This window comes from Callorhinus ursinus, unplaced genomic scaffold (genome assembly GCF_003265705.2).
Source record: "Callorhinus ursinus isolate GAN/ISIS: 27379988/994484 unplaced genomic scaffold, GSC_fseal_2.0 scaffold85, whole genome shotgun sequence".
NCBI lineage: Eukaryota > Metazoa > Chordata > Mammalia > Carnivora > Otariidae > Callorhinus > Callorhinus ursinus.
In genome coordinates this window covers 2,329,308-2,354,115 of record NW_027397147.1, presented here as the reverse complement: position 1 = coordinate 2,354,115, position 24,808 = coordinate 2,329,308, and the positions used below count along the sequence as shown (strand labels likewise).

Below are 24,808 nucleotides of genomic sequence, written 5' to 3'. Positions count from 1 at the left end.
TGCGCCCTCTGTGGCTGAAGCGGACTGGCTGGGAGAGGCCCCGGAAGTGATGCACGAGGAAGCCCACGTGTGCGTTTCCATTCCACATGGCGGTGCTCCTGAAGAGGCTGCTGCAGTCGGTGAGGCCCCCAGCGGCCTTGGGCCGCCCCATGGGACGGCGCGAAGCCAGCCTGGGCACTGATCCCGGGGCTGCGGTGCGAGTGCGGTTCGCCCCCAGTCCTACAGGTAACCTTGGCGGACGTGACGCTGCAGGTCGCTGTCCACCGTCCCGTGCCCGCCCCCCGAATGTTCCCGAAAGAATCCCTTCCGGTGGAGTCAGACTCGGCGGGCAGCGCGACCCCATTTTACAGAGGCAGAAACAGGTCTACGAGCGGAAATTATTCACATAGCCAGGAAGTTCTTTGTGTACCATCTCTTTAGGTCTCTTATTCGTGTATTCAATAAATGTGTACCGAATACAAACTGTGTACTAGGTACTCTTTAAGCATTGGATACGGTGGTCTTCGGGAACGTATGGCTCCTATTCTCAAGAAGCTTACGTTGTAGTGACCGCGACAAACAACGTGTAAAAAATAACTACTTTTAGGTAGTCACAGGTGCCACGTGAGAAATGAAGCAGGAGAGGGAGCTGGGGGTTAGGTAGGAAGCTCAAGAAGGCCTCGTTGAGGACGTATCATTTGAGCTGAGAACCAAAACACAAGAAGCTAACTATCCTTAAGCTTATAGGAGGAACCTTATGGGCAGAGGAAATTGCAGGTACAAAGGCCCTGTGGTTAGAGAGGGAGGCAGGGGCTCATTGTTTACCCTAGTGGAGATCTTGTCGGGGCCTACCCGCTAGTTGCCCGGGTTTTTTTCCTCAGGGAGCCTACCTTCTGGCCTCTCCCCACCGAGCGTGTCTCCCTCATTCTGAACCTTAGGATCCACACCTAAGGCTTCCTTTGTGGCAGGATCTTTCCTGGCAGGCGGTAGAATGCAGAGTGGGCTTCTCAAACCATTGTTGACAGGACTGGTTTTTAATTCCCAATTGATTGTGGATCAATATTTTTATAGAACCAACATAAATCAGCTAGTAAAAAGGAAAAAATATTAAAAGCATACAAAATGTGAGCCTATTGTTACTAGATTCACCAGATATAAAATTACTCTGTCACATTGCTGTTAAGTTTCTAAACATTTATTCTCAATTTCTGTGCTTTGTTGTGAACTGGCAACAGTTTGCAGACCAGCACTGGTCTGTGCCTTGCTTTGCGGAGCACTCGTAGTAGTTGGGTGCCAAGGCCTGAGATTGACTGGGTCCAGATTGCTGGCTTTGTCACTTTTCAGCTGTGTGACATGGGCAAATTACATAACCTTTCTGAGCTTCTGAGTTTTACCCTCTGTCAGACAGGTCGAGTGATGGTACCTGCCTCATGGGTTTGAACTAATGCAGCTGAGGCACTTAGCAAGGTCTGGTATTCTTAGAGCTTAATAAACAATATTCTCTATTATGATTATAGTTCTCATTTTCCTTGCTAATTTGCAGGAAAACCCCATACAGAAAAGGGTGTTGACTACAGACAGATAAAAGAATTATCAAGCAACCGAGATCACTAATTACTAAAATTAATGGAAAGCTGTACTTTGATCAACATTTAGGTCTCACAACAACTGTGTAAGGGAGGTTTCCATTTTTTTGTTTTTAATCTCTAACAGATGGAAGACTGAAGCTCAGACAAGTGAAATAGAGTGCCCATGGGATAGCAACCAGTAAATCGATGCAGAATTTAAATCCAGGTTTATTTAAGGGGTCTTGCTTTCAATTACTGGACCCCCATCTTCCATCTTGGGGACCACTGATTTTGTGGTGGCCTTGCGATAACCCGCAGAGAGTCACACATAATCAGTGTTGAACGGGAGTCTGCCTTTCGTGTCCTTTGCTGCCTCCTGTTTCTGTAGATGCACAGAAGCTCATTGTGGAGACAGGGCTGTGGCCTGACCTGAAGAAGACAGGACAAGGGGAAATGGGAAAATGTTTAATTTTAAGCTTTCAGTCAGGAATGTTAGAAAAGTAAAATCTTAGGAGTTTGAACTCAGGTGAAGAGAAATATAGTAGAATCAAGTATTACTTTTGGTTAGTGTTCAAAGCCAAAACTTCAGGTAAAAATCAGAGAGTCTATGCAAAATGTAATTGTATGGTATCTCCAGTTTGTAATTAATTTTTTTTTTACCCAAGCACATTACTGAATTTGCACACGCTAAGTGCACATGTGATATGGCTTCCATGGATAATCCTCTGCTTGTCCTCATTTGGGTAAAACTTGGCTTTGAGGCACATCTCAAAATAGAACAGTGGGTGCAGCTGGGGAGAGTTGGGAGTCTTTACAACATTACACGCTCTTAAGACGTGGGTGGTCTTCTGCTTCCGGGATGAGGGGCTAAACGAGTGGACCACTCCAATCCTCTGTGGTCGTCTGTCTGGGTCCTGGCTAGAAAGATGGGACGGGGTAGCATTTTTTTGAGCTTTGATACTTGCTGGGACATCCTGTTACAAGCAGGGCATGCTTGCCTCTTGGCTGAGGCATGTCAGTTCATCTTCCGTGTCTTGTCTGAGCTGTTCTCTTCTTTTCCCAGGCTTCTTGCACCTGGGCGGCCTCCGCACTGCCTTGTACAACTATATCTTTGCCAAGAAGCACCAGGGGAGCTTCCTCCTCAGGCTGGAGGACACAGATCAGACCCGCCTTGTGCCTGGGGCAGCAGAGAATATTGAACACATGCTGGAGTGGGCAGGTGAGGCAGGCCGGGGAAGGACCCTTCTCCAAGGGGGAAGAGGGAGCAGGGAAAGGAGCCTGTAGGTCTTCTCACGGGGACCAAGATGGAGAACGAGGACTTCCTAGAGAGGTGGGTACATTTATGCTGCCTCGGGTGGCATGTGCCTCCCCAAAACATGCTGAAGCTCCCTGAGGAAAAGCTCCAAGGCTATTCTGAGGTTCCTGTTCTTACCTCAGGTTCTCAGGCCAAGCATAGGATGGAGCTGGAGAGGCGGGGCCTGTAGTGAGCAGGAGAAAGCTCCAGCTCCTTGTTCCCATGTGGGAGTGCTGGCCCAATTTGTTCAATCTTCTTACTTCCCAGAGGAGTCAGAAATCCAGGTTTTTGTTACTGGTTTTTTGTTTTTGTTTTTTTTTTAGCGAACACTTCCCATTGTTAAACTTGAGCCCAGATTTTTTTTTTTTAAACCACGTTGTGTGATCCAAACAAAATGTGTGCAGCCTCTAAAGTCAGTTTTGTGGGATGTTTAATCCAGAGGCCTCCTAAACTCCAGGAAGACAAGGAAGAGTGTATGTTCCCTGGGTCAACAGTCGCCTATCTGTCAGGGCAGGTATAACCAGTTAAGCTCACCAAGGAAAAACACCAAAAGTACCAAGACTTTTATGAGACGTGTATCTTAATCTCAGGTAAATTATTAACGAGACTTTGGGTTCCCGAAGGTCAAAAACCAATTTCATTTGTACCTTCTGTTGTAGAATGTTATAGCAGATGCTTAGTTAAGATTAGTTGAATAAGGGGTGCCTGGGTGGCTCAGTCGTTAAGCGTCTGCTTTTGGCTCAGGTCATGATCCCAGATCCCTGGGATCAAGCCCCACATTGGGCTCCCTGCTCAGCAGGAAGCCTGCTTCTCCCTCTCCCACTCCCCCTGCTTGTGTTCCCTCTCTCACTGTCTCTCTCTCTCTGTCAAATAAAATCGTAAAAAAAAAAAATGAGTTGAATAAAAGGAATTCATTCACGAAGATCACTTAACTGTAATGAAGGTCCTGTTCCAGCACTGAACAGACACCCAGTGCCCAGTAAGTAGGAGAGGACAGATGAACAGATTAATTCATCCTCACTGTGACATTAAGTGTTGATGAGTGTGGTGGAGACAAGTGTGACAGATTAGGGAACTGGCATGGAGGGATCCTCTCTCAGATAGGGTGGTCTTCTAGGAGGAGGTGACCCGAAAGCAGAGATTGCATAGTGAAGGGCCGGCCCCGTGGTTGCCTGGGCGAAGACTATTCAAAGCAGAGGGAAGAGCAGATGGGAAGGCCCTGCTGCAGGCAAGTGTAGTGTGTGTTAGAGGAACAGCGAAGAGGCCGGCGTGGCCCAAGCACAGTGAGCAAAGCAGAGGGACTGCGAAGATGGGTTGGCCAGAGCTGAACCATGTAGCGCCGGGCAGACTAGGTTGAGAACTTGGATTTCAGGGAGCTCCTGCTACCCGTCAGGCACTGTACTAGGCACGAGCAGTACAGTGACAAACAGGTCCCACTCTCGGAACTCCTGGGGCAGCACGATTGCATGAGTGTGGCCTGCGGCCCCTCAGCGGAGCTCCCCCCCGCCCCCAGCCTTGTGATGAGGCAGAGTAGTGGCTGACTTCTGTAGCTTCCTGCTTCAGGAGTCACCTTGTGTTGCTGTTGTTGTTGTAACTGACATATAATTAACTGGATATGAAATTCACCATTTCAAAGTGTACAAATCAGTGGTTTTTTAGTATGTTCACTGTTATGCCAGCCATCACCACCATCCAGTTTCAGAACATTTCCATCCTCCCAAAACAAAACCCTGTATCTATTAGCAGTCGCTCCCTATTCCTGCTTCCTCGCAGCCCCAGCAATCACTAATCTACTTTCTGTCTGTGTGGTTTGCCAATTGCGGACATCTCCGATAAATGGACTCGAATAACATGTACCTTTAGTGACTGGCTCTTAGCGGAGGGGTTCTGTGTAGTAGCACATGTCAATACTTCATTCCTCTTTGTGACCAAATAATATTCCTTATATGGAAATACCACCTTCTGTTCATCAGTGGATGGGCATTTGGATTATTTCCACTTTTTTGACTTTTTTTTTTTTTAAGATTTAGTTATTTTAGAGAGAGAGAGCAAGCGGTGGATGGGCAGAGGGAGAGAGAGAATCTCAAGCAGACTCCCCACTGAGCACGGAGCCCGACTCGGGGCTCCATCTCATGACCCTGAGATCATGACCTGAGCCAAAATCAAGTGTTGAACACGTCACTGAGCCACCCGGCTGCCCCACTTTTTTGACTCCAGTGAGTGGAACTGCTGTGAACATTTACATACTAGTTTTTACATGAGCATACATTTTCAGTTCCCCTAGTGGAATTGCTCTTAAGCCTGGGGGCAATCCAAGTACCAAACATGTTAAGGTTAGGTCAGGAAGGGGCTCCCAAATGTACCTAAGTCACTGTCTTTTCTGACAAATGAAGAAATAGAGGCCCAGCCAGAGAGGGAGCTGAATGATCATGATCACAGCCCAAACTGAGTGCTTAGCACTTAGGTAACGAGGCACTGAGCCCTTCACGTGTGTCGGCTCATGCTAACAGCATGGTGGTGCCCAGGAGAGTTGTTATTTGTAACTAGGAAATGGAGGCTCTGAAGGGTGACTTGCTCAAGGCCCCAGAGCAGGCCAGTGTGTTTGAACCCAGGCCTGTGTGCCTGCAGAATCTGTGTTAATGTCGGGTATGCAGGATTAATCATGTCCTCACTTTCCGAACTCATTGGAAAGCCATTTGAGGGCAGAAACACCACCGTCCAGCTCTCCTGTGTGTCCCTTCTGTCTCTGCGGGAAGTGTTTATTGATCAAATCTGTCCTTTGTGACCTGAGGAAACTGGACCTTGGGTTGGGGCTGTGGCTTTAGAACAGGTCCCATTTCATTTCACGGCACACAGCGTGGCAGTTCTGCAGGTGAGCCTTGGGCTGAGCGCTGTGTAAGCGCTGACGCATCCCGTTCTTGCTGCCATTCCGCATGGTAGACTGTTCGCTCTGCTTTGCGGGGAAGGCTGCTGAGGTTAAAAGCGTGGATTCTGGGGCCTGCTCGTCTGGGTTCCCATGCAGTTGCACCCCTTGTCCTTGGCCAAGTGAGGGAACAGAGCCCGCCTGTGCCTCAGTATCCCTACTGAAGGGCGTCAGGATGACATCTACGTGGCAGGGCAGTTCTGAGGCTTTAGTGGAGATCATAGAACATAAAAGCAGCCTGGTAAGTGTGTGGCTCTGCAGCTCTCACACATCTTCAGGGTCCCTTGTCCCAGCTTCTGAGGTGCAGAACTAGGGGTCCAGCCAGGGCCTGCTGGGCTGTGCCCTGACCCATTCCTCGTTCTGAGCTAGCTGTTCCAGGCCTGGGCTCCTCTCCCGCTCCACGGGCAAGGGATGGGAGGAGAGCACGTGCCGTCGGGAGCGTGGACTGCGGAGGCAACACACCTCCGTGACTCCTTATCTGGCAGGCCCCACGACCTTGAGCCCTTAGCCTCTCTTATCTCGCAACTTCTCATCTGTACAAGGGAAATCGAAACAGTAATGACCTTGAGGATTGTTGTGAGCATTGGGAGATTTACTGTTTGCCTACAGCACAGAGAACAGTGCCCAGGAACCAGTGCTGCGAGCATCTTGGTGATCATGGTCTCTTGCTGTGCCGCAGGCATCCCGCCTGACGAGAGCCCCCGCCGGGGAGGTCCTGCCGGGCCCTACCAGCAGTCCCAGCGGCTCGAGCTGTACGCCCAGGCCACGGAAGCGCTGCTGGAGTCTGGCGCCGCTTACCGCTGCTTCTGCTCACCGCAGCGGCTGGAGCTCCTGAAGAAGGAGGCCCTGAGGAACCATCAGACGCCCCGGTGAGAGCCCCAGCCTCTTGAGGCTGCTTCCCCGAAGTTGCATATGTCCCTGGGCTGTTGCTGTGTAACAGATCGCCCCCAGACTGTGGTCCCTGCATGGCCTCTGTGGGTCGGGAGCCTGGCTACAGCCTAGCTGGCTCCCTCGGTTCAGGGTCTCTCGCAAAGCTCCAGTCAAGGTTTTGGCCAGGTTTGCAGTTTTCTCAAGGCTTGGCTGGCGGAGGATCTGCTTCCATTTCTCTCGTGAGGCTGTTGGCAGACCCCGGGCCACACTGGCTGTTGTCTGGAGACTCGAGCTCCTTGCCATGCGGGCCTGGACACAGGGCAGCTCCCCGCATAGCAGCTGGCTTCACTGCGAGTGAGCCAGACCGAAAGCAAAAGAGAGCAAGCAAGACAGAAACCCGGGTCTTTTCGTAACTGAATCCAGGAAGAGACATCGCATCACTTCTGCATTCTGTTCCTAAGAAAGAAGCCACTAGGTCCAGCCCATGCTCCAGGGAGGGGATGCCACGGGGGCAGAAACCCCGGAGGTTGGGATCACTGGGGCCATGTCAGAGCTGCCTGCCACATTGGCTCTCAGGCAGCACTAATGTGTCATTTCAATTATTGGTTGTTCTGAGGAAGTAAAATGTTTTCAGGTCCAGAGCGCTATGTGTGCAAAGATCTTTCCTAACCCTGACTCTGGCCACTCCGTTTCCCTCGCCATAGACAAATGCCATTAGAATCTTCTTAGGTCTCCTCCAGAGACACTCGATGCAGACCCTGAGAAATGCGTATTGTTTCTCTTCTCCCTGATTTCAACGGCAGCACACAGTATGCAGACTGTGCAACTTAACTGTTCCCACTTACCATCTTGAGGGGACCCAGTCTGTACTGGCCCATAGATTTTTGTTTGGCTTGTGTAATATTCTGCTGTACAGATGTACCAGCCCTTAACCAGTTTCTTACCAATGAAGCTTTCTGCCATTTCTAATCTGTAGTTAAAACAGAAGAGCTGGGTTGGATCGTGGTGACATACATCGTTGTACCCATGTGCAGGGCATTTGTTGGAGACCCTCCTAGATGTGGGAATCTAGGGCCAGTTTGGAGCTTTGATAGACACTGCCCTGTGGCCCTTGACCACCTTGCTTCCTATGAGCAGTTGCATCAGGACATCTGAGTTCCAGTTATTTATTTATTATTTGTTTATTTATTTATTGTTAAAGAATTTTATTTTTTTGTTATTTTTTTTGAGAGAGGGTGCATGCGTGTGAACATGGGGGGCTGGGTGGAGGGGCAAAGGGAGAGAGAGGATCTCAAACAGGCTCCACACTGTGCATGGAGCTCGATGTGGGGCTCCATCTCATGACCCTGAGATCACAACCTGAGCTGAAATCCAGAGACGCTTAACCAACTGATCCACACAGGAGCCCCTATATTTTTTTTTAGGAGCCCCTATTTTTTAAAGAATTTTTAAAACTTTTTTTTTAAGTTTATTTAAATGATCTGTACACCCAACATGGGGCTTGAACTCACAGCCTTGAAATCAAGAGTCAGATGGTCTTCTGCCTGAGCCAGCCAGGTGCCACCCCCCCCTTTTTTTTTTTTTTTTAACGTAGGCTCCACACCCAATGTGGGGCTTGAACTCACGACCCTGAGATCAAGAGTTGCAAGGTCTACCGACTGAGCCAGCCAAGTGCCACTGGGGAGTTCCAATTTAAATGAACTGTTTGGGCAAGGACTGGATGTTTCTATGAGGTCATGACATTCATTGCAGCATTGCTCTTTTGTTAAAACAGTCCACTTGTCCATTGGCAGAAGGTTCTTTTTTTAAAATTACGGTCAAGTTCTCTTGTGGAATCCGCACAGCCATTTACTAATTAACACTTAACTCTGTGTTAAGGAGTATGTTTTCAAGCCTTAAATTTGTGTATCAGGATGCTTTGGGGAGCAAGTAATGGAATGCCCTATGGAAAAGGGACAAACCAACAACAGCCAAACTGTGGAAAGAGCCAAGATGTCCATCGACAGATGAATGGATAAAGAAGAGGTGGTATATATACACAATGGAATATTATGCAGCCATCAAAAGGAATGAGATCTTGCCATTTGCAACGACATGGATGGAACTGGAGGGTGTTATGCTGAGTGAAATAAGTCAATCAGAGAAATACATGTATCATATTACCTCACTGATACGAGGGATTCTTAATCTCAGGAACAAACTGAGTGTTACTGGAGTGGTTGGGGGTGGGAGGGATGGGGTGGCTGGGTGATAGACATTGGGGAGGGTATGTGCTACGGTGAGCGCTGTGAATTGTGCAAGACTGTTGAATCACAGATCTGTACTTCTGAAACAAATAACGCAACATATTTTAAGAAAAAAGAAAAAGAAGATAGCAGGAGAGGAAGAATGAAGGGGAGTAAGTCAGAGGGGGAGACGAACCATGAGAGATGATCGACTCTGAAAAACAAACTGAGGGTTCTAGAGGGGAGGAGGGTAGGGGGATGGGTTAGCCTGGTGATGGGTATTAAAGAGGGCACATTCTGCATGGAGCACTGGGTGTTATGAACAAACAATGAATCATGGAACACAACATCAAAAACAAATGATGTAATATATGGTGATTAACATAACAATAAAAAAATTAAAAAAGGAAAAGGGACAAACCAGGGGACCAGGCTGGGTTAGTCAATGGAGCACACGACTCTTGATCTCAGGGTCATGAGTTTAAGCCCCATGTTGGGGGTAGAGTTTACTAAAAGAATTTAAAAAAAGGGGGGGACAAGCCAAAGCTTCTCGTACTTTCACATGCAGATGGCTCACCTGGGGATCTAGTTAACATGAAGATTCAGATCCACCACATCTGGGGTGTGGGCCCGAGATGCCACATTTCGGACCGGCTCCCAGGTGGGGCTGCTGCTGGGGGTCCACAGACTGTACTTGGAGTAGCCAGGGCATAACCCACACAGACATTTACCAGTTACTCTGCAGAAGTCTGGAGGTGAGGTAGCAGCTCTTTCTGCCCATAAAAACCACCTTTTTGCAACCAAAAAAAAAAAAAGTCTGGAGGTGAGAGACTCATGGATAAAACCAGCAGCTTCAAGACATCAGAGCTCTGTTTTGGCCCATCCCTGCCTCTCCTGCCCCACCCCCATCCCTTGCGAGTGGCTGCAGTGGCTCCAAGCATTCTGTCCTCATAGGACAGCAGCTGAAGAGCGCAGAAGGAGAAGGAAGGCAGGGAATAAAAAGGGATTTTCCTCTTGTGGGTCTTTCACTCTCGATTGGAGAGAAAATCTTTCCCAGGACCCTAACCCTCCCCTGCTTGCCCCCAAGCAGACTTTTCTTTGAGTCTCAGTGAGTAGAGTGGTCCTACCTGGACCAGTCGCTGGCATAGGGGAAAGCGATTGCATGATCGGCTACACCAGCCATGATTCAACCGACTCAGCATTTTGCCATCTCCTCGCTAACGAAGCAGAGGGACAGGCTGACAGGTAGGCATGTGTGTCATGCTGTCATCTTACTTGGTTTTCCAATATATCCCTCTTCTTATCCCTGTTGGAGACCGGAAGAAGAGCTAGAGAAATACACGACTTAACCTAGGTCACCTAACCATCAGAGACAAAGGTAGAACTCACGTCTGTCTTTGGTGCCCCTAGCTATCATGCTGCTCTGCTCCCCAACAGATACGACAATCGGTGCCGGAACCTGAGCCAGGGGCAGGTGGCCCAGAAGCTAGCCCAAGGCCCCAAACCTGCAATCCGCTTCCGCCTGGAGGGGGAAGCGCCAGCCTTCCAGGACCTGGTGTACGGCTGGAATCGGCATGAGGTGGCACATGTGGAGGGGGACCCGGTCATCCTGAAGAGCGATGGCTTCCCCACGTACCACCTGGCCTGCGTGGTGGACGACCACCACATGGGCATCAGCCACGTGCTGCGCGGCTCCGAGTGGCTAGTCTCCACCTCCAAGCATCTGCTCCTCTACCAGGCCCTGGGCTGGCAGCCACCTCGCTTTGCCCACCTGCCCCTGCTCCTCAACAGGGATGGCAGCAAGTTGTCCAAGAGGCAAGGGGACATTTTCGTGGAGCATTTTGTGGCTGCCGACTTCCTGCCGGATGCCTTGCTTGATATCATCACCAACTGTGGCTCAGGGTTTGCAGGTACCCACCCACTTGGGAGGTCCTGTGGGACCATAGCAGTGAAGAGCTAGGGCTTTGGTTCAGGCCCACCTGGTCTTCAGCCCCGGCTGTGCCACCTGCAGTCTTGCCGAAGTTCATTCTTGTGTTTATTGAGCAAGAAGTGGTGTTAAGTGCTGGGGCTACGACAGTGAACGAGATAGATGTAACCCCTGCCCTTAAGGACCTTATGGTCTGTGAGCTTCACCTGCCTCATCTGTAAAATGGGGATAAGGATCTTCCTCATAAGGTTAGGATGCACTGAGCTCGTGAGTATGAGGCATCCAGGAAAGTTATCTGCCTCGTAGTAAGCACGGAAATTACAGATTTTTTTTTTAAAGATTTTATTTATTAGAGAGCACGAGCAGGGAGGAGGGGGAGAGGGAGAGGCAGAAGCAGACTCCCCACTGAGCAGGGAGCCCCATGCAGGACTCGATCCCAGGACCCTGAGATCATGACATGAGCCAAAGGCAGCCGCTCAACCAACTGAGCCACCCAGGAGCCCCGAAAATTATAGATCCTAGGATTCTGACAATTATATTACTACCTCTGTGGCAAGTATGGATTTCAGCAGTGTTACTAAGATTACTATGACCCTAGTTTATTCCAGCTGAGCCTTTACCCTTGGCCCAAGACTTAGAGCCCAAAGGTTAAAGAAGCAGCAAATTAGGATGACCTCTTTGTGAAGGGGATTTCTGAAAATGTGGCAGTGATAGTCTGCTTACTGTTTATTCTGCTCTTATCTGGCTTACTCCTTGAAATATCCTTGAGAGGTATTTATTATCCTTGCTGTTTCTAAGAGGATTGAGAGGCTCAGAGAGGTTTGAGTGACTTACCAAAGTCACACAGCCTGTAAGGGACATGGCAGAGGCTCCCTTGAGGCCCAGGCCTGACTATGATGCCCACCGATTGTATGGGGCGGAGCTGCTGCTCAGGAGGAGGGGCTCCCAACACAGCAATTCTCAACACTGCCTGCACTTGGGAATCACCCGGGAGGCTTGTAAAACATACTGATGCTCAGACCACAGCCCAACCCAGTGGAATCAGAATCTCTGGGCAGAGCCAGGCCATGAGCATGCTGTTCTGCAGCTCGCATCTTTGGGGGCAGTGAGGGTTGTTTAGCCTGATTTTCAAACTTGCTTTTTTGAGGGACAGAATCCTTTCTGCAAATGAAAGCTCATTCGGACCCTTGATCTATTAAAGAGCTAGAAGTTGAATCCCTTTGGTCAGAATGCAATGGGGAACCCAGAACGTGCTCAACCAGCCTCCCTTGTGATTGAAAGAGGCAGGGGGCTGAGGCTGGGCATGCCTACTTACAGAGAACCAGATGGGCAGGACCTTGCCAGAACTGATAACACAGTTTGACCTGACCCGGATCACCTGCCACTCAGCCCTGTTGGACCTGGAGAAGCTCCCAGAATTCAACAGGTGAGTGGAGAGCCTTGGCAGGGGGAGGGGGGGACGCTGGTAGAAAAGGGCTTTCTTGCTAATGATGGGTCCCCAGGGCAGAGGGTCTAGTGGGCTTTGGAATCACACGGACCTGATTTTGATTGTGGGCTCAGGTGTCTACCGTTCTGTGAGCTGACACAGAGCATGTAAATCACCTAACTTCCTGGATCCTCTGTATCCTCTTTTCGAACATGGGACTGATAACAGTACCCACCTTGTGCAACTGTCGTTAAGAGTTCAGTTAAATTGGGGCACCAGGGTGGCTCAGTCGTTAAGCGTCTGCCTTCGGCTCAGGTCATCATCCCAGGGTCCTGGGATCGAGCCCCACATCGGGCTCCCTGCTCTGCGGGAAGCCTGCTTCTCCCTCTCCCACTCCCCCTGCTTGTGTTCCCTCTCTCGCTCTGTATCTGTCTGTCAAATAAATAAAATCTTAAAAAAAAAAAAAGTTCAGTTAAATTAAACATTGCGTCAAAGTACTTTGCACAGCCCCTGGCACATGAAAAGCGTTCAGTAAATAGTAGGTGCTGTTTTTGTCATTACCATTGTCCTGGCCATCCCTGGCATGGATTCTGTTAACCACGGCCTGGAGAAGAGGCATCTTCATCTCAGAATCACCCCCCAGGTCCCGCAGCCAGCAGTGAATGAGCATCGTCTCATGGCACCTGTTGTACATTTCACGTAGTGCTTCACTCACAGCTGTAAATCCAGTTACAGTTCAGGTCACTGTTGACATATCCATCTAAGGGCCTCAGCGGTAAAGCCAGTGGACAGATGTGTACTGAGGGGACAAGGGACTCATTGATGCCATGTCCTGAGCACCAGTTTGGGGACAGGCTCTCCTCAGTGCCTTACTTACGTGAGCCCAGAGAGTTCACATTGGCTGCAGGTGTTTTAAGGATATTACTTCATTTATTTCTCCCATTAGACCTCTGAGGTCAGTTGCCTGACTCTGCTCTATTTTGCATATGCAGAAACCGAGACCTAGGGCAGTTCCATAACTAGCCCAAGTTCACACAGTAAATAGCAGGCATCTCTCAAATGGGGCATTCAAGAGTGAATGCAACTTGTACCCTACTTTACTGATTGTAGGGAAAGCAGCATCTCGGGGAAATGGGGACAGAATGGGGGAGATACCTGGTGACCCATTCTAGTCCCCCCTGAAGCATGAGGGCAGCCAGAGGAAGGTAGAGGTGGGCTTTGCTCAGCATGAATCAGGGAGGAGATGCAGTGTTGGAACTGACACTCATGAAGTTAATGCAGCCAAAGCTGTCATGTTTAGATGTTTCTAGCATCGAGCCATTGCTGTGATTATTTCCGTGCTAGTAGTAAAGGTAGTAATAGTCGTTGCCAGAGCAGCACTAGAGGTGTGGTAGGAGTAGTAACAGTAATGACCATCTGTCTAGCACTTACCGCCTCCCAGGCCCTGGACCTGATGCATGTTATCTCAAGCTTAGCCGCTAGGGTCTCTTGATTGCTTTCTTTCTACTGTCTCATCTCGCTGCTGAGGCTGGCTTCGGAACAGTTTCAGCATGTGGTTTTAATTCCTTTTAAGAAAATCATTATGGGGGGCGCCTGGGTGGCTCAGTTGGTTAAGCGACTGCCTTCGGCTCAGGTCATGATCCCAGGGTCCTGGGATCGAGCCCCGCATGGAGCTCCCCGTTCCGCGGGAAGCCTGCTTCTCCCTCTCCCACTTCCCCGGCTTGTGTTCCCTCTCTCTCTGTCAATTAAATAAATAAAATCTTTAAAAAAAAAAAATCATTATGGGGGCGCCTGGGTGGCTCAGTCGTTAAGCTTCTGCCTTCGGCTCATCATCGGGCTCCCTGCTCCGTGGGAAGCCTGCTTCTCCCTCTCCCACTCCCCCCTGCTTGTGTTCCCTCTCTCGCTGTGTTTCTCTCTGACAAATAAAATCTTAAAAAAAAAAACAACTATAAAAAAAATCATTATGTTTTTTAGATAGTTGTGCGCTCTAGATAGCTTCCCAGAGGGTCTCCTTCTTCCACCACTGATGTGTGGGAGCCTCTGTTCCGACTCCCTGCCCATCTCCAGCTCTGTGCTTTACAGATGGTCCCTCATGTAATCTGCACAGTGCCCTGTGACAGAGCCCTCCCTCCCCCCATCATCGCCACATGGTCGCGAGCATCCTGAGGCTCTAAATGTTCATGTAACTTGCAGCAGACATCTCACAGGACTGGTCTGATCCGCAGGCCTGTCCGGTTCCAGAGCCCAGGACATAACTCACCCACCACTGCTCCCTGCCTTCCATGCCAAGGACAAGGGCCAAGCTCCTGCAGATTGGTCCTCAGCCCTGTACCTCTCCTTCTCGGGTCCCTCCGACATTGCTGGGGACACGGTGAGGGCAGCCTCGGGAGGGGACTGAGGACCAACAGGGCCTGCTTAGAGGCTTTGCTGCTTTCAAAGAGAGGGAACAAGGCAGTTAGAAGAATTCTGGAAAAGAACATTCAAACTGAAAAGAAAACCTGAACTTTTTAACTGTGAGCCCTGGATTGAAGCAACTCTGTCCTCTGAACTGTCCCCTGGCTTTGAATCCTAGCAATCTGTATTCTTGACCCCTGCCTCTTTGTGCCAGAGCCCCATGTTTTAAGCTGTGCCAGGAGGCAGACACTTGCAGAGTCTGCCTTGTAAACTTGGGTGCCTGTAGAGACCAGGCCAGTAGCACAGGGTGGGTGGCCGGCCGGGAGAGGCACTGGGGAGCAGAGGGCCTGGCAAACTGGAGCATGCTGTGCCTGTGAGCCAGGCAGCCTCCACTCTGCACTAGCCACTGAAGCTTGGGGAATTCGGGCCCTTTGCAGCCAGATCTTTGGATTTCCTGAGAGATGACAGAAATCTCTATTTTTATGTGATCTCTTCCTAGTTTAAAATGTTAGCTCCTATTTTAGGAACACTGAAAACAGGATATTCTTCTGGGTTGCTTGGGGCTCTCAGGCTGCTGCAGACCTTGGCCAGATCTCTTTCCTGTATATATTCTGTTTCTAGGCTGTGGGAGGGGCAGCTCACATAATGTATCATTCTTCCAACCCCCTCCTCCCCCCGCCGCCCCACTCCTCTGGGGAGAGGGGGTTTGGGCGGGCTGGCAATGCCCGTGTCAGGATGGTCCCTTGGCTTCTCTTACAGGCTACACCTCTGTCGGTTGGTGAGCAACGAGACTCAGAGGCACCAGCTGGTGGGGAAGCTGCAGGCCCTGGTGGAGGAGACATTCGGGAGCCAGCTGCAAGACAGGGAGGTCCTGGACCCAGCCTACGTGGAGAGGATCATCCTGCTGAGACAGGTGTGTCGGGGAGCTCCAGGAGACTGAAGGAGTGGGTGGCACCCCCATTACCTTCCCGGTGTGTCCGAGCCCTGTCCACAGCACATCCAACGACTGCCTCTGCCCCCTAGGGTCACATTTGCCGCCTGCAGGATCTGGTCTCCCCGGCACACTCCTACCTGTGGACTCGGCCTGCTGTGGGACTAGCGCAGCTGGGCACCATTTCGGAGAAAGTGGACGTGATTGCCAAACGTGTGCTGGGGTGAGTTCCTACAGCCAAGCTCAAGGCTCCACACCCGACTTCCCTCTCCCAGGGCCCCCTTCCTCCAGGGCTGGCTGTGGGGCCCCCACACCACCCCATGGCTGGCAAGAGGGTTTGGACAAGATGATTGCTGACTGGCTGTGTTTGGCAGGGGGGCTTCCCCAGAAGAGCCCAGACCCTCCTCAGACGGGGCGGTGTGTTTGGGCTTTGGGGTTGGGTCCCCTGTGTTCCCTCCCAGTACCGCCACTTACCCGGTTATTCTTCTGCCCACACGGCATCACTGTGGCCAACTTACTGCACCTCTTTGAGCTCCCATTTCCTCATCTCCAAGGTAGAGATGACACCATAGTTCTTATCTCTGAACAGGAACAGAAATACAACCAAAGCTGTGCAGGGGCCAAAAATATGTCACCAAGACCTACTTTTTCTCTCTGTCCCTTTGATTTTCTGCTCTGCACTTCTCCGTACTGGCTCCTTTTTCTGCAAGGACTCTGCTTTGGGTGGATAGAGGGTAGGACTTTCTACCAGACAACAGAAACGACAGTGCTTACCCCATATGGAGTGGCCATCCAGGGCTGAAGAGCTTTTCCCAGGTCTCCAGGGTCCTGCTGTCCCTAGACTTTGCTCTTGTCCATGTGGTGCATGGTGGCTCACAGATCATCCACAATTCAGCCAGAAGAGGAAGGAGGAAAAAGGGAAGAGCAGGACGCTCCTTCCCCTTACGGACCTGACTTAATGGTTACATGTTCATTCCCACCCATACCCTGCTGGCTAGAACGCCTGTCTCGGGGGCCACACCAAGCCACACACATGGAAAATACAGATTTTTTAACTTGGCAGCTATGAGGCTGGCTAAAAATTTTATCACTGCATACGAAAGGGAGAAAGGATAGAAGGGACCACTGGCAGCCTCTCTCGTATCTGCGCTCTGGTTATAAGACGGCACCAACAGCACAAAGCCTCAGCTGTGTCTTGAGATGGATGCTGACAGAGCCCGGGTAGCCTTGTTTTCCTGTCCCTGAACCAGTCATCAAAGCCTGGAGAGTGTGACGTGCCAATCAGCGTAGGTTAGCTCATGATCTCCCGGGCTTTAAATGGACCCCCAGTCAGGGCACATGGGCTGAGAATGGGAGCGAGGTGATTCCCCAAGGAGATTTGGGGTATCAGGAGAAAGGCAGACGGATGCTGGGCAGCAAAACCCACAGTGTCCTTTTTACTTACCTCCTCCCACCTTTATTGTGAAGGTTAAAGTAGGTAATAAGTGTTTGCTTACGTACATGCCTGCAGTGGGCTATTTTATATATTCTATACATTAGGTACATGTGAGGGGCGTGTGGGGGGGTATACTTAAACTCACAGCAACTAATGAAGTATCAGGTTAAAACGTTATCTCCATTTTATAGATGAGAAAATCGAGACACAGAGAGGCTAAGTAACTTGCCTAAAATTACAATAAGTTGGAGGAGCAGGGATTCAAACCCAGGCAGGCTGGGACTACAAGGCCATATGTTTCTCTGTGCAAAGTACTCGGACAGTGCCCGATACCTGGAAAGCTCAATATATTTTAATACATATTTGGAAGTGATAAGAAAAGCACGTGGCAAGAAATACAGTAATGTACAAATGGTACAAGAAGGTCTATGGCAAAAAGCGTGTTTTCTGTCCTACTACAGCTCCCAATAGAAATGCACCACACTTAGCAGTTTCCTTTGCATAATGTGAGAGTATTCAACACTATGTTTCTATACCTCCGTTCTTAGAAGTTCTTAAATTTAATATTTTGATGATGAACACATTCAGATCTCTCAAACCTGGTTTTGAAGCCCAGAAAGCAGAAGAAAGGTAGATAATTGGCAAACCCATTTTTATCCTTGTCCCCCATCCACCCAGTTTTCCGAACCCTCTGTACGTTACTACTATTCCTGATTATATCTAAATGATCCTTCTTTTTTACACGGAAATACGGTAACACTGTTCTGCCCCGTGTCTTTGGTTTGTTTGTTTCACTTAAGACACTGTGGAGCTGCCCAGCGCCTAGAGAGCATTCTTGTTCTTTTCTACAGTTGCACCTGTCCCATTATGAAGCCACTTCACCATAATTTATTTAACTCATTTCCTCTTGGTAGACATTTGGACTGCTTCCAGATTTTACAGTTACAAACAATGCTGCAATGAATAACTATGTATAGACATCATTAGGCAGGTTTGCAAGTGTATCTCCAGGATAAATTCCCAAGAGCCATTATTGTTAATACTCCCTTAATTTAGGGCATTCTACCATAGGGGCCCTTAGTTCTGATTCACCAGGACCATTGCCTTAACTCCCCATCGCTGCCATGGGGTTAGATTTCAGAGACAGTCTGGGGCTCCCACTCAAGGCAGGAAAACCGATACTCAAGCATTTCAGAGCTGCCAGATTTCTCGAAGTCCCTTCTGTGCCCACGCCAAGCTCTGGGCCAGCTCTAACATGTCCTGAGCTGCCATCGTTGGCCGCCTGGGGCCTGTCACTCTTTCACCAGCTCCTTGGCAGCCTCTTTCCCCACAGCGATGTGGAGGAGAGTACCTGTTTTTTCCCACGTTACATTTTATATTTTCCGGATTTTGTCTCCTGGATTTTGGAAATAACAGTCATCATGTGGCCCAGTTAACGATGTAATAAGAATGATTACTTTTGCCTCCCACTGAAACTCAGTTGCTCAAATGCGGAGTTAGGGAGGAAATCTGTCAGTGCGAAGCGGCAGTCTCTTCGAGTTACTTCTGAACGCGGTTCCCCGGGGCCAGTAGCCCCCGCACGAAGCCCAGCCTTGGAAGGGGGCTCTCTGGACCCCGATGTGCACAGGCGGTATCACAGGCATCGTGGATCGTCCGCACTGGCGAAGCTCTCCAGCCCCGGCCCCTGGGCAGCACTTCCAGTTGGAGTCTCCACAGTAGCTGAAGGGAACTGGCAAGGTGCCGTCAAATAGACCCACCCCACCCTGCGTCTGTCTTACGCTCCAACTCAGAGTTGTTGTTACTCTTTTTTGGCAAGTCCAGCTCTAAGTGACTGGGGAGTCTCTTGAAACTCAAGCGCACTTGTGTGAGAGGATCCCAGCTGGCCTGCCAGGAGAGCAGAGAGCAGTGACTGGCCTATTGGATTTTAGGTCTGGAGTGCTTCAACTTGTGAGCAAAGAATGGTTGTAGCAAGAAGGGGCTGCCAGGCCGGCTCATGCAGAGACCTGCGCTCTGGTGGCCCCAGGCAGCAGGCACCATGACCCTCTTCCACTTTAGGAACTGCTTCACCCTGGCCTACTTCCCCTGCTTCATCACGTCCAAGTGCAGTGGCCTGCCAAGTACAAGGCCTTCTGGAAATGCACGCAGGCCTGGGTCACCTACCTCTCCATGCCGCTGTGCAAGATGCTGTTCCTGGCCGCTGGGAAGGCGGCATCTGTGACTTAACCGGACAGTTCATAAAGGCCAGCATGGATGTGCAGACCTGATAGGCCTGAATCTCATTGTGCCCCAGAGTGGAGGCAAGGGAGAATGCAAGAGCATGTTTGCTGCCCTGAAAATTAAAAAAAAAAAAGCAAGTTGGTGGGGTGGTGTTACAGGAGCCGGGGTCTCCTGAAGTCTTTCTTCCTGCACTTCTGTGCTATACACTCCCCCAAAGGGTCTTCCCTTCACTCCATTTCAGGTAATTTCCCAGAGGGCTTCCTTCTTCCATCCTGTGTCTAACCTGTTCCTAAGTTCGTTTTTTTAGATTCTCTTGCAATGTCCTTGAGCTCTTGGATATAATAATGTTAGCTAATATTTAATCTTTTAATGTATTATGGGATCTAATACTTTGGAGTACTTATTGTCTGTTCAGGCAATGTACCTAGTTCCTGACAAGTTTTAGCCCCACAAGAATCCTGTGAGGTGCAGACACTGTTACTATCCCCACTTTACAGATGAGAAAACTGATGCATACAGATCATATAATAATTGAGGTAGAAATTAGTAAAATCTCTTATTATGTAGTTTTCCTATATTGTGCTTGGATTATCTGTGTATGTGGTCTCTTGGTGATTTTTCTTCCTCAACTTGGATGGGGGTGGGGGTAATAGATCTTCCTTCCCTCCCTTCTCCCCCAAGCAGGCTTGAATACTGGCTTGAACAGTCACAGCTGACTGTTAATCTTCTGAAATTCCTTCTCTCACCTGCTTGCCACTGACCCCCATAGACTGGCTCTTTCCTAGGCTTTTGTTCATTTTTTTTTTTTAAGTTTATTTATTTATTTAATTGTTACCATTATTCTATTAAGTAGGCTCCGTGCCCAGTGTAGAGCCCAATGCGGGGCTTGAACTCACAACCTCAAATCAAGACCTGAGCTGACAGGAGTCAGACTTTAACCGACTGAGCATCTAGTCGCCCCTGTTTATTTTTTTTAGTAATCTCTGCACACAACATGTGGCTCGAACTCACAACCCTGAGATCAAGAGTCGCATGCTCTTCCAACTGAGCCAGCCAGGCACCCCTCTTTTCTAGGCTTTTGGAAGGACCCGGTACAAGCTTAACTCAGGACGTGCTGAATAGCGAACTGAGGAAGGTATCTGAAGGCCTGGAAGGGACCAAACACAGTACTGTCATGCGGCTCCTCCGAGTGGCCCTGAGCGGACAGCTGGTAGGTGGGCAGTTGGGCTGGACGGTTCCCTGGAGCCCCTCATTCATCCATTCAGCTGGCATTCACTGGCCGGCACTAAACTCTGGCTCAGGGATACAAAGACAAATGAAGCGGAATCGTTCCCTTCAGTCACTCAGCAGATAGTATTTATGGTGTACCTACTGTGTGTGCAAGCACCGTGCCGGGTGCAGTGGGTACAGCAGTGAATGAAACACACCCACTCCCTACCTGCACGGAGCTGGTGGTTGAATGGGGGCAATAAACATATCAGCACAGGAATACAGGCTCCTGGGAGCCAGCCTCAGCTGCAGAAAGTAAAAACAGTAGAAAGCTAACTGTGCCCCCTGGGGGGCAGGCGGCAGCACTGGGGTTGGCCTGGGGCAGAGTGCCTGCAGACTGAGGCTGGGCGTTTGCTCTTTCGGCAGCTTAAGGCAATGAGGCAGTGTTTTCTTTTTTCGTTCTTAGCAAGGACCCCCTGTAGCCGAGATGATGGTATCCTTGGGAGCGAAGGAAGTGCGGGAACGAATACAGAAGGTGCTTTCCAGCTAGAGAGCAGATGTGCAGGACAATGAAGTTGGCCCTGGGAACCTGGATGGGCCTGGAAACCACCTTCAGAGGGAAGCGGAATGGCCTGGAGCCCATCAGGAAGCTCGTGGAAGGAACCCCGAGTGGAAACAGTCTGTGGGTGCACAACAAGGGAAACGGAGGGGCCTGGAGCCCATGGGGAAGCTCATGGAAGGAACCCCGAGTGGAAACAGTCTGCGGGTGCTCACAGTGCATTTATGGATTCTTCTCACCTCGTGTCTGGTTCGGACAGCATGTTACACGGCACAGGTTAGGGGCTGGTTCACATTCAGCTTAGGCTGCCAGACAGGTGGCTTAAACAACAGAAGATTATTTTCTCACAGTTCTGGAGTCTGGGAGTCCCAAGCTCAAGGTGTCAGCAGTTGCGGCTTCGCAGAGGCCTCTCTCCTTGGCTTGCCCGTGGCTACCTTCTCTCTGTGTCCTCACGTGGTCTTTCTTCAGGGCATGTCTTGGCATCTCTCCGGGTGTTCACATCTCCTCTTAGAAGGATATGGGTCAGGTTGGAGTAAGGCCCACCCTAATGGCCCAATTGTAACTTAATCACCCCTTTAGGGATCCTGTCTCCACATCCAGTCACGTTCTGAGCTCCTGGGGGTTAGGGCTTCAGCATGAGTGTTGAGGGGATGCAGGTCATCCCCTGACAGTGAGGCAGCTCCCTGGACACGTGGGTCTCAGTTCTCGGGCCCCATTGGGATGTGGAGCAGGCAAGGATGGCTGGTGCATGCAGGGCTGAAACCGGACGGCAGACCCTTTGGGGCTTGTAAAAGGGGAAGTGACCGTCTGCCAAGGGTGAGCACTGCGTTTTATACTGCTCTTTATTCTTGCACTTGGGGCATCCTGTGTCTCCTCTAAAGGTCACCTCTTTCTCTTTTCCAGTTCTCCAGGCCTGGTCCTTGGACTGGAGACCTTCGCCCTGCCTGTTTTACACCTTTTTCTTCATATCCACCTCTTCCTTCTGCCCATTTTTTAAGTCATTGTCTACAGGTTTCTGAAATAAGATGTTCTTTTTATTTACTTATTTTTATTTATTTAAGTAATTTCTGTGCCCAAAATGGGGCTCAAATTCACAACCCCAAGATCAAGAGTCTCATGCTCTTCCAACTGAGCCAGCGAGGCGCCCCTGAAATAGATGTTCTTATTGGGGTAAATAGGAATGGCTAAAGTGGAAGGAAGATGGTGGCTGTCTATAAAGACCGTACTGGAAAAAGAATAAATAAAATAAAAATTTGGGGGGGGCACCTGGGTGGCTCAGTCGTTAAGCATCTATCTGCCTTTGGCTCAGGTCATGATCCCAGGGTCCTGGGATTGAGTCCCGCATCAGGCTCCCTCCTCAGTGGGAAGCCTGCTTCTCCCTTTCCCATTCCCCCTGCTTGTGTTCCCTCTCTCGCTGTCTCTCTGTCAAATAAATAAAATCTTTAAAAAATTTTTTTTGAAAGACCCTGCTGAGGCTTCTAGACTCATGGGGAAACCATGTGGCAGCCAGCCTCCAAATGAGAAACACTGTAGTCCATCGCCATTCAATTTCCACAACCCCAGGAGAGAGGTATTCTTATTTGTGTTATAAGTGGGGAAACTGAGGCTCAGAAGAGTTAATGAAGTGTCCCGAGGTTATAGAATGAGGCAAAGCAAGGATTTAAACTCAGGCTTATGACAACCCTGAGTCCAAGCTCAAGCCTTAGCTACGGAGTGACATCGGGGCCTCTGCTTCTACGGCACAAGCACGGTTACTAGAAACCGACTCGTGAATCGATAAGCGGCTGCCGTTTTCTCAGTTGGAGGGAGCGGTCTAGAAAGCGGCATGTGTCTTCACACTGGGGGTTTTGCTCAGTACCGTGGGTGTGGGTGAAGGGACTCCACACACTGGAAATAACCTCAAGTCCATTCCCCCGGGGCTTCTGAGAGCATGGTGAAGTGGTAAAGGCCATGGAGGCCAACTACCAGACTCAAAAGCCAGTTCTACCACCTACTCACCATGTGACTTCTGGACCTCAGTTTCCTCCTCTGTGAAATGGGGCTGGCAAGTGTTCCTGTCTCAAAGAGTCGTAAGGATTAAAATAGATGTTATATGAACTGAGGGTTGCTGGAGTGGTGGGGGGGTGGGAGGGATGGGGTGGCTGGGTGGTAGACATTGGGAAGGGTATGTGCTATGGTGAGCGCTGTGAATTGTGCAAGACTGTTTAATCACAGATCTGTACCTCTGAAACAAATAAGGCAGTATATGTTAAAAAAAAAAGATAGCAGGAGGGTTAGAATGAAGGGGAGTAAATTGGAGGGGGAGACGAACCGATGGACTCTGAAGAACAAACTGAGGGTTCTAGAGGGGAGAGGGGTAGGGGGAGGGGTTAGCCTGGGGATGGGTACTAAAGAGGGCACGTTCTGCGTGGAGCACTGGGTGTTATGCACAAACAATGAATCATGGAACACTACATCAGAAACTAATGATGTAATGTATGGTGATTAACAACAATAAAAAAGTTTAAAGAAGAGAAAAAATAGATGTTATATGGAAAGTTCTTAAAACAGTGCTTGGCACTTAACCGATGTTATCTGTTAACCATCATCATCACCACCGGTATTTTCATTCTTAGAAAGGGCAATCTTGATTGTAAAGCATAGAAACACTCAGACTGACTTTAAAATAAAAAAAAAAAAAAGATTATTTATTTGACAGAGAGAAGGAGCAGGGGGAGGGGCAGTGGGAGAGGGAAAAGCAGACGCCCCGCTGAGCGGGGAGCCCAACACAGGGCTCAATCCCAGGACGCAGAGATCATGACCCGAGCCTAAGGCAGACCCTTAACTGACTGAGCCACCCAGCCACCCCCGCCCCCACTCAGACTAACTTGAACTGCAAAAGGTATTTATCGGAGAGGTAGGACTCTCACAGATCAAACGGGAGGACTTCCAGCTGGACCTTTCGAGAGCCTGGAATCTGTACCTGCCAATCCACTGGGACTCAAGAACCTCACTTTTGTCCCTCACACCAGTCTCTAACATTCAGCTGGGTCTGCTCCCCTCGTCTTCCTTCTGCAGGCCACCTTTCTCTTTCTCTCTGTACTTGGCCAACAACTGCCCCAGCCTTAAAGCCGAATCCTCCTCTTACCCTACACTACCAGTTAGATAACTGGTATTCCACGTCCAGATTCCCAGGAGGAATCTGATGGGCCTCACTTGGGTCAGCTGTCTACTCGTGGTCCAGTCAGCTGTGGCCAGTGGGACAGAGTCACACAATAGGACCGTGGCTGCAGGGGGGCCCACTGTACTGAGTAGGGAGAGTGGTTCCTTCCCCTCAGCACATTCTCTGTCAGTGTCCCTCAGAGAGGATCTTTTCTAGAAAATTATTGTTCTGTAACCACATTTGGAATTTCATTTCTATTGCCTTTATCCTACTTTGTTTCTACATAATACTTATTACTATATGAAATTATATAGCATACTTGTACGTGTTTACTGCCTCCCTCCCTTACTCTAAAGAATGTAAGATGAAGAAAGGCAGGCAGTTTGCCTCATTCTTGGTTATAACCATGGTGCCTGGCCTATTGCCTGACACATAGTAGGGAATCAAGTGAGGATCTTATGGAAAAAATAAGGGCCCCATCAGTCAGACCAGTGTGTTTAGAAGTGGCAGTCAAAAAAAAAAAAATAGAAGCGGCAGTCATCAGCTGGTCTGCCAAATTTAATAGTTTCCCAGCATCGCTTTGCAAGATTTGCAATTGTGGTTAGCAAGCTGGTCTGCGGCCTGTAATTTGCTTTGAATCCAACTGTCTATGAGACAGCCTTTTTTTTTTTTTTAAGATTTTATTTCTAAGTAATCTCTACACCCTATG

At 49.6% G+C, this 24,808-nt stretch overlaps 1 protein-coding gene across 1 annotated transcript; it reads left to right on the top strand.

Moving 5' to 3' along the window:
- Positions 1–40: 40 nt before the first annotated feature.
- Positions 41–24,344, top strand: EARS2 (glutamyl-tRNA synthetase 2, mitochondrial). The gene is made up of 9 exons (XM_025855475.2): positions 41–225; positions 2,611–2,766; positions 6,444–6,633; positions 10,297–10,769; positions 12,104–12,212; positions 15,366–15,519; positions 15,630–15,760; positions 20,264–20,399; positions 20,865–24,344. The coding sequence occupies exons 1-9, from the start codon at positions 87–89 to the stop codon at positions 20,946–20,948; spliced, it is 1,572 nt and encodes a 523-aa protein (XP_025711260.1). The 5' UTR covers positions 41–86; the 3' UTR covers positions 20,949–24,344.
- The last annotated feature ends 464 nt before the right edge of the window (positions 24,345–24,808 follow it).